The sequence below is a fragment of the Argentina anserina genome, chromosome 7, assembly GCF_933775445.1.
Source record: "Argentina anserina chromosome 7, drPotAnse1.1, whole genome shotgun sequence".
NCBI classification, from domain to species: domain Eukaryota; kingdom Viridiplantae; phylum Streptophyta; class Magnoliopsida; order Rosales; family Rosaceae; genus Argentina; species Argentina anserina.
Window position 1 is genome coordinate 17,507,480 of NC_065878.1, and position 9,759 is coordinate 17,517,238.

Below are 9,759 nucleotides of genomic sequence, written 5' to 3' on the forward strand. Positions count from 1 at the left end.
GGATCAAACATATGCGGGGGAGAAACCAGGGACACCGTCTCGGACCGCTTTAATCTCCACTTCTGACAAGCTAAGTGAAATTTGGTTATGGCATCGTCGCTTAGGGCATCCATCTTTTAGTGTTATGAAAAAATCTATGCCTACCTTGTTTATTTGTGTGGATGAGTCTTCTTTACGTTGTGAGACATGTGTTTTAGGCAAGAGTCATCGGTCTACTTATTCCCCTAGTACTTCTAATAAAAGTATTATTCCTTTTGAATTAATTCATTCTGATGTTTGGGGACCATCCAAAGAGTCTACTGTGTCAGGGATGCGGTATTATGTGTCTTTTATTGATGATTGCACCCGTCTTTCGTGGGTTGTTCTCCTCAAAACTAAAGATGAGGTTTTTCCAGCTTTTCAAGCCTTCTATACCACTGTCCAAACCCAATATAATGCCACAATTAGAGTTCTTCGGTCTGATAATGGGGGGGGAATATGTGAATCATGTCTTTCAGGAGTTCTTTAACACACACGGAATTGTTCATCAAACAATGTGTCCTTACACACCTGAGCAAAATGAGGTTTCTGAAAGAAAAAATCGTCATTTACTTGAAATGGCTCGGTGTATTCTTTTTAGTGCCCACATGCCTAAATACCTTTGGGGTGATGCTGTCATTACTTCCGCCCACCTCATTAATCGCCTTCCATCTCGTGTCCTTCAAGGGAAAATTCCCTACGAGGTGCTTGCATCTCATGTCTCATTACCCTCTTTTCATAATCTTCCTGCCCGTGTTTTCGGTTGTGTTGCTTTTGTTCATCTTCCACAACATCAGCGTTCTAAGTTGGATGCCCGGGCAGTTAAATGTGTGTTTGTTGGATACGGAGGACATCAAAAAGGGTACCGGTGCTATCATCCTTCTACTCGGAAGTACTATGTCACTATGGATGTTACCTTTTTTGAGGACATGAGTTATTTTTCCTCTTCTGATACTGCTCTTCAGGGGGAGAATTCCTATTTTGAAGAGTTGTATCATGGAGAGGGGGAGACAAATGAGCCAGTCGATATGGTAACAGGTTCCGTTGAGATTACCAAGGTGTCAGCCACACAGGCACCACCAGAGGTCGTCACTCAAGAGATTCAGGTACCAGAAGCTGACAACACAACTGCCCCTCATGTATCCCGTACTACTGTTTATATCCCTGACCAAAGCTCTCCTGGTACAGAAGATCACTCATCTGAGGTTAGTCATTCTATTCAGGCTAATAGTAGACAATATGTTTTGCCAAATAGGTCTACTCGAGGTCAACCCACAAAAAAATATGAACCTACCCTTCAGACTAAAGCCAAGTATCCGGTGGCCAATTTTATATCTACCAAAAGATTATCTAAGTCATATGAGTCATTCGTGAATCAAATATCTACTGTATCAGTACCTAACAAAGTGCAGGATGCATTGGGAGATCCAAAGTGGAGGAAAGCAATGGAGGAAGAGATGGAAGCATTACAAAAGAACAATACTTGGGAGCTTGTACCTCCACCATATGGCAAGAAGACTGTAGGATGTCGATCGGTGTTTACAGTGAAGCACAATCCATATGGGTCAGTAAGCCGGTATAAAGCACGCCTAGTAGCAAAGGGGTTCACCCAGACTTATGGCATAGACTATGATGAGACATTTGCACTTGTTGCAAAGATAAACACTATCCGAGTATTGCTCTCTATCGCTGCTAACTTGAACTGGCCACTTAGGCAGTTTGATGTTAAGAATGCATTCCTTCATGGAGAACTAACATAGGAAGTATACATGGATCTTCCGCCTGGATATGTGGCCACTTCTCCAAGTAACTCTCTATGCAGATTAAGAAAGTCTTTGTATGGTCCTAAACAGTCACCTCGTGCTTAGTTTGGAAGATTCTCACAATTTATGAGGAAAATTGGCTACACGCAGAGTAATTCAGACCACACATTATTTCTCAAACACCAACAAGGGAATGTAACAGCCATAATCATATATGTTGCCGATATGGTAGTTACTGGTAATGATACTATTGAGGTGGACAGATTACAAAAGCAGCTAGCCACAGAGTTTGAGATGAAGGACCTAGGTACACTCAAGTACTTCTTGGGTATTGAGGTAGCCTGGGGAAGTGATGGTATCTATTTGTGTCAGAGGAAATACATACTTGATCTACTAACAGAGACAGGTATGTTAGATTGCACTCCAATTGATACTCCTGTTGAGCAGAACCATCGGTTAGCAGAGTACCCAGATCAAGTGCCCACTGATAAAACTCGTTATCAGAGGCTAGTTGGACGTCTGATTTATTTGTCACATACCAGGCCAGATGTTGCGTATGCAGTAAGTGTAGTGAGTCAGTTCATGCATAATCCCAGTGTGGATCATATGGATGCTGTTGTGAGGATTTTGAGGTACTTGAAGTCAGCTCCAGGGAGAGGAGTAATGTTTTCTAATCGCAACAATATCCTTGAGATTTGTGGTTTCACATATGCAGACTGAGCTGGAAATATTACCGATCGGAGATCCACATCAGGGTACTTTACCTTGGTTGGAGGCAATCTTGTTACGTGGAGGAGTAAGAAACAAAATGTGGTAGCTCGATCTAGTGCTGAAGCAGAATACAGAGGTATGGCTCAGGGAGTGTGTGAATTGTTATGGCTTAGAAATTTGCTACAAGATTTGGGTATTAAGCCTAAAAGTGTTATGCAGCTGTACTGTGACAACAAGGCAGCTATTGATATTTCACATAATCCTGTTCAACATGATCGTACAAAACATGTGGAAGTTGATCGTCACTTTATAAAAGAGAAGCTAGACGCGAAGATCATTAGTTTTCCTTTTGTTCCTACAGAAGAGCAACTTGCCGATATGCTCACAAAAGGAGTGTCTAAACAGGTTTTTTATGACGCACTTAGCAAGTTGGGCATGGTTGATGTATATGCGCCAACTTAAGGGGGAGTGTTAGTGCGACTCACTTTAGCTTTAGCATGATTAACTCCGGAAATCACAGGAGTAATTCACGGAGGAAATCAAGGAAGCATTTGTCACCAAAGGTACTTTAGTTAGCTTATATAGGCCAATTTAATGTTGTATACATTTATTAAGTGATCAAGTAATATAATCAAATTCTTCAACTAAAGTAAACTCAAGTCTTCAATGTCAATCATGGATCTTCAAGCTTGGAGTCTTCTATCCTTCCAAACATGCAAATTATGTATGAAAACAACAACTACATGGCCTAAAAACAAGTCAAGTTTGTTTATCATGTTTAATTGGAAATATAGCAAACATGGATGGAACTAAGATGATTCAATGAAATGAAACCTTTACAAAAAATTACATGATACATTTATGAATGTAACTAGGAATCCTAACTCTAGTTGATTTGCTATTACTATTACCACATAAAATTTGATGTTCCTATTCTAAGTCGAATAGACCAATGCAAACATAGGTGACTTCCTTATACACATGCCATATTTTAGTAAACATATATTAACAAAAAGAGGGGTCTTACAAAGTAATACTTTTCTCTATAAACTATAGTTTTACGCTTTTTTGTTGTTGAAGAAAACCACTTGGTTTATAAGAATGAAGGTCAAATGTCAAAATAACTATTACATATTCCTCTGCTACTATATTCAGATAAACAAGAGGTTGTGAGCACACTTATAATGATATATAGCATAACACTACTCATTCTACATAATAACAAGAAATTATTTCCTTTAATAATAAAACTAAAATAATATTGGTGTGCTCGAGGTGACTTGCAAACACCCAATAACCATTAACTAATAATCATAAATAAAATAAGGACAAAAAATACTAGTCACTCCTCCAATTTTTAGTAACTCGACAGTTTAGTCATTCATATTTCAATGTCAACTGATCACTCCTTATACTTTCAAATTTTAAACAATTTTTTCATTCAGTTAAGTCTTCGTCCAATTATACCGTTAAATAGTTTTTTTCCTCTTATGTGATGTTTGCCAAGTCAACAACTTAACAATTGGACAGAGACTTAGCATAATGACCAAATTGTTTAAAATATGAAATTATAAGGAGTGATCAATTGAAATTGAAACATGAATGACTAAATTGTTGAATTACTAAAAATTGAAAGAGTAACCAGTATTTTGTTCATAAAATAAAACAGAGAAAAACCTAAGCCCATAGAGTCATAAGCCATAGGCCAAACTATTGACCTAGTCATGGCAACGACGAGGCAAGCCTCATCGAAGAAGAGCACTGCATGAGGATTCCTCAATTTTATTTTATTGGTCAACAATTCCTTAGTGATTATAGTTACACCTCCATAATTGTTATCTAAACCTCTATCATCAATTTTTTCTCCGAATTTTCCATGATGGTATCAGCGGTACTCCGAGAAGATGGGGTGGGTGCCCATAAGAAATTTCTGGGTGCTCGGGGACAAAACCGATTTCTGAGTTTTTTTTTCATCTTCTTTTGCATTTTTTTAGGCATAAGGAATTTTGCGTCTTCTTCTGTTGAATTCTTTTCATGACAATTTTTTTTTCTTCAGAAATTAGGGTTCTAAACCTAGGAACTCAGGGTTAGAACTACGTACTGATAATGTATTACACAAGAATGTAATACGAATCAAAATATGGAGAAACATCATATTTATTCATTGATAAGGAGACCTTAATATATGCATTACATTAAGTATATCGTAGAATAATGTATTATATATTTTTTCTTATCTAGACTAACATATACTAATTATGACAAGATGCACTGGAAGATTACGGAGAGTAATTCTTCTACAACATTAATATAATTTCACAGACATTTTAATTGATGGATTAAATAATAGTATAGAATTTGTTTTGATTGAAAATAATAGTATAGATTAGAGATGTTTCAGAAAAAAAAAAACTTTGGCTTAAGCGAGCGAGTTTAATGGCTGAATTGGGTCAGAAAAGAATTTCAGTAGAGTTGAGCCTCTTTTGAATAAAATATAAAGATCAGGGTTTCGAGAGGTATATAAGGCGCTGTTGTGGAGTCCGTCGGCCAGAGAAAAGAAAAAGAAAATTCGACAGAGACCATGGCTTCCACAACCAGGGAACGAAGGAACAAGGCCACTGGGCCAAAGTCGGTCCAAGGAAAAGACAAGTTTCGAGGTATGGTTATCTTTCTCACTGGATATTATCAACCCATGCACTTTTGTCTGCGCGCAGGGTTGTGAGTTTTGTGAATCTGATTGTAAAGGACATACAGGTAGCAAGCGAGGGGGAGCGAAGGAATTATCTGTACCTGTGGCTCTACCAGGAAGTGCGACTTCGGGTATGTTTTCGGAGAAAATATCATCAATCTGCTTCAAAGTAAATGTTGATGCTCAAAACTTGCCAAAATTTGGAGAAATCTAATATAACTTAATAGCATGCAAAACACTTGTGATTTGCGATATATTTGCATCTTTAGATCTAAAATTATTGAACTGCTGCCTTGCAGCTATTTTATATGTGCAAATCCTGGCTATTAGTAGAGAATCCATCTTTTGTGTCCTGACATGGGTTTTTGAGTTATTACATAATGGGAGAGGACATGTACTTCTCCACTCGATCAGTCTTTTTGCTCTGCGTGTAATGCATAACTGATGCACTTCAAGTATGTTACACTTTATGATATATGGAATTACATGATGATGTTGCAGTGCAGCTCCTCTTGTTTTTTTTTTTTTTTGGGTTAATGATGAGAATGCTTCATATAACAGCCAAAACCCAAATAGACCCATCAACTGATCACGTGGTCCAATCACAAAGAATTCAGGAGCTTATAATCACAATTCAACTATTACGCAAGGAAAAAGTAAAAAGAAGAATCTCGCGACAAAAGGGAAGCACTGGAGAAGAAAAATCTCCAGCCATTGATCAATCAACATGGGGACAAGGTAAGCATCGTTTCTGAGAACCAAAGTGAGGGAGCATGGGCAGCACAATTAGCTCTTGTGTTTAATCAAACACTATATTTGCTTTTATGGTACTAATTTATGCAGCGACATTGTCACTTATGCCTTACTTTTCACTTTGTTTTCTGAAGCAGCAGTTTCTCTGCCTTCTTTGGATGGGAACTCCAAAAGTGCCTTTGAGGACAAGCCTGATTGTAAGCTTTTTATTTGGTACTTAATTTCGTAAGGTTCATGAGGAATATTAGCTGTAGGTTTCCTTTTATACGCATTCTTTGAGAAAGAAAATGAATTTATCTGGTTTGGGTGTTTCAAGAAATCAAGATGAATGTCAAAAATGGGTTCCAGAAGGAAATTTTACCAGCCCTTAATCAGCATACTTATTTTACATATTACAGTACTTTTATATGGAAGTAATGCAACTATTCCAGCCTGCATGATGCATAGTAGGATTAATATTTAGGGCAACTCCTTACCTGCATATCCTTCTGTGGGGGATCACATTCCTTTTCCTTATTCATGCATTCTTATATTTGCAAATCTGTTGTGAGTTTTGTCTTTTGTTTACTGGTGTAGTAATACTGGTCCACAGATCTTAATATTAGTATTTATTTATTTAATCTTCTGAAGCAGTTGATGAGCTTTCTTTAGCTGGCCTTGATCTGAGCAAGGACTCCATTGACAATGACGCTGAGTGTAAGCCTACCTCATGTAAGCTTTTGACTTTTGTTGTTAAATATTATCTGGGGCATTATCCAATTAAACAACAATTGATTGTTTCTTATTTTGTGTAGTAGTCCGCGATGGTCCATATACAAAAGTAGGATTCCCAATTACAGGTATGGGTACATTTATTTTTAGTTGCCCGGAATTTACATTTGTTTTTTATGAATCTGGAATTTACTTCAGACCGCGCGGGGGGGGGGGGGGGGAGCACCATCTGATTGGACTTGCAGTTATGACCACCTTTAAAATGAAGTATGGCTAAATTTTAATTCATTTCCTATGTCTTTCACCTTTTGCAGATGCTGAAAAACTCAGATCTTATCTTAAGGCATTGCCAAAAGTAAAAATATGATCTGATCTTGAGGAGATCTCTCGCGGCCATCGTGTTTATATTTGCTAGTGATGCTTTTGGATGTTGCCCGTCCTTATCTTGTCTTGTCTTGTTTGAGTGCTACATTCTGAGAATTTCAAGTGCTACATTCTGGTGTTTTATCTAATTATTGAAACAAATGCTTATCCATCAAACTCTTTTATTTTCCTATATACTATTATGGTGTTGTGTATTCAGGTATAAGATAAAGTGAAGTGCTTACATGTGTTGTGTTTTTAGTTTACTATTGTCTTGTGTTTGGTCGATCTACTTATTAAACAAGTCAGTAAGCTCTATTTTGTGATTAAAACAGCAACATCTTTTCACTCTGTTCTCACATACTCGATTAGCTTCATTATATAGTTACTGAGAATGCAACTGAAGGAGTCAGTTACATTTCGACCCTTCAAGATCATCGAAATCTTGTGGAATTGGAGTCCTTGGAATCCGGACTCCATGTAAAGAAAACGTACGTACTATTTCTTCAGATAGAGGGAAGTCCTGAACTCTGAAGGCGATCAACTTCTAGCATTGCCGCGCGGTTCTGAAGACGTGGTCTTCAGCTCTCCTAAGCTTATTGCTTGGACCTGTTGTCCGTTGGGGATAAAACTTAACATTAAGATCAGTGAAGCTCTTAACCATGAGTCATTGAAGCTTTACAGATCGAACCAACCATCTGCATGGAAGTAACATCAATCGTGTAAATAGATGTTGGTACTTGGTATCATAGCGATGAAATTGACCAAAAATCACGACGCGGAGATTAAAGGAGCTGAAACTTCCTACAGAATAGTATTATACCTATCGATTTGCTATTGGACATTGCCTTTCCCAGGATAATGTATGTATTTGTCAATGTATCAATTCGATAAATTTCATCCATTACTGTAAAATGTGGGGGATACTTTCTGTAAGCGAAGGGGCTGACTAATGCCAACCAGCAGACTGATCAAAGCCTACAGTATAATATTGTATTCGATGGTAGACGTTACATTCTTGTTTGCAGCAGTACTATTCGATGGCTGACTAATACAATTCATGATGTATTAGTCATGGTAATGTGACTGATAAACTAAAATTGAGGTTAGCTGGCTAGCTCTAATGGTTTTATTTGCAATTAAGCTAATCGTTTTCTACTGACAGTTATTAAGGGCAATTGTACCCGAGCCGGAGTTGTAGAATGCCTTTGAGCAGAATAATGATCTATGCTTCCGTATCTTAGTTTATTCGTCCAACAAGTCTTTTGAAATAATTTCAGTAGGCTTATAGGTTGGTTCCGTATCAAAGTGTTGAGACTTGATCTCGGAATTAGTTTTACGATTGAATAAGGGCAACATCCCTTATAAACCAAAAGAAATGGTGATTTTGAGCATCCAAAGAAAAAAGATCGTAATCAGAAAAATCGTAATAAAAAAGAGAAGAAAATAAATTAAAAATAGATTAAACTTAAGGGTAGTGAAATTTGCACTCCTAGTTTTGTAATGTGAGGCACTTAAGCCAATGTGTTTATATATAGATGAAGGAAAAATATGTTCATAAAGTTTTAGTATTGCTAAATGAAAATTCTGCTTCAAACCAAACTCAGATGACAGAATGAAGCTTGATGGGTTTATACTACTCGACCCTGAGTCCACAAGACGTCCAACGTTCAGAAACCATATCCACGTTTAATATCCGAAAGAGTTTGGCTTGGGACAGTGCCATCTTCACAAGTCCAGGAACTCGATCTTTGATGACTCATCAAATTAATTTAACATAAAGTGTCTCACTGCCTAAATCCACATAAATTTTCAGGAGTGTTGGAACCTGAAGAGCTGCTTCAGACGACAAGCTCTGGAGCTACAGGCAATGCAGTTAACCTACTTGGGAATGAGGAAGAATTACTATTGCCCTCGGAGTCTTTGGAACCTGAAAGAAACCGAAAATCTGAGAGCTATAGTTCTCGAAAGAGCTTAGCCTGGGATAATGCCTTCTACACTAGTCCAGGTATGAGTTAATTGTCATGTAATTGTTATACTATAGACTGTTATCCATAGTTAGAGACAATATATTTCTGGTTTGGTACATGTACGCAGGGGTTTTAGATCCTGAGGAATTGTCTATAGTAAACAACGGATTCAAGAAATCCGAGTCACATCAGCTTCCAAGTCCACGGAGTCTAAGACTCCAATAGACAGTGAGTTCTTTGGCAAGCCTAGAGTTTGAACTTTTTGAGGACACAAGGTCATCTATGCAGAAGCCAGCCAGTCTGAAATTGAAAAGAGGAAGATGCTTGCAAAATGTCCACTGTAAGTATATATACCATCTTTCTTGTAACCTTGTCATTTCCATATGACATATGTTGTCACTGTTGTGTGCTTTCTGTTAGCATAACCTTCTTTAGCTTTTACTCTTCATCCTCGAAGAAAACTGATGCTTCATCTCAGGTGAGGGTAAGTTCTTGTGATTATACTGTCATTATCTAGTATTTTTCTGGTGGCGGCTTTCATGAGTAAAAATGTCCGAAACAGAAGAAAGCCTCAGATTCTCAAAGGCAAAATCAAAAGAAAAAGTGACCAATTCATACAAATTTGGCCTCTTTATTGACCAATTGAATGACAATAGTCACAAAACTCAAAATGTGACCAATAGAGTATCTATACCTATTTGATCAAATAGTACAATTTTATCCTCATCTATCTAAACACTTATAGAGAGAGAAAGTTGAGGAGAGAGATCACTTTGCCAGA

At 37.5% G+C, this 9,759-nt stretch overlaps 1 protein-coding gene across 16 annotated transcripts; it reads left to right on the forward strand.

The window, feature by feature from the left end:
* The first annotated feature begins 5,001 nt into the window (after positions 1-5,001).
* Positions 5,002-7,269, forward strand: LOC126802679 (uncharacterized). 16 transcript variants are annotated; one of them, XM_050530333.1, is made up of 7 exons: positions 5,002-5,149; positions 5,238-5,312; positions 5,743-5,919; positions 6,069-6,131; positions 6,565-6,645; positions 6,729-6,773; positions 6,960-7,269. In XM_050530333.1, exons 1-7 carry the CDS (start codon positions 5,074-5,076, stop codon positions 7,010-7,012), a joined length of 570 nt encoding a protein of 189 aa, XP_050386290.1. In that variant the 5' UTR covers positions 5,002-5,073; the 3' UTR covers positions 7,013-7,269. The 16 variants fall into 16 exon arrangements, with proteins under 16 accessions (XP_050386290.1, XP_050386293.1, XP_050386299.1 ...); XM_050530336.1 differs by having other exon boundaries at positions 6,732-6,773; XM_050530342.1 differs by having other exon boundaries at positions 6,565-6,630.
* Positions 7,270-9,759: the final 2,490 nt, after the last annotated feature.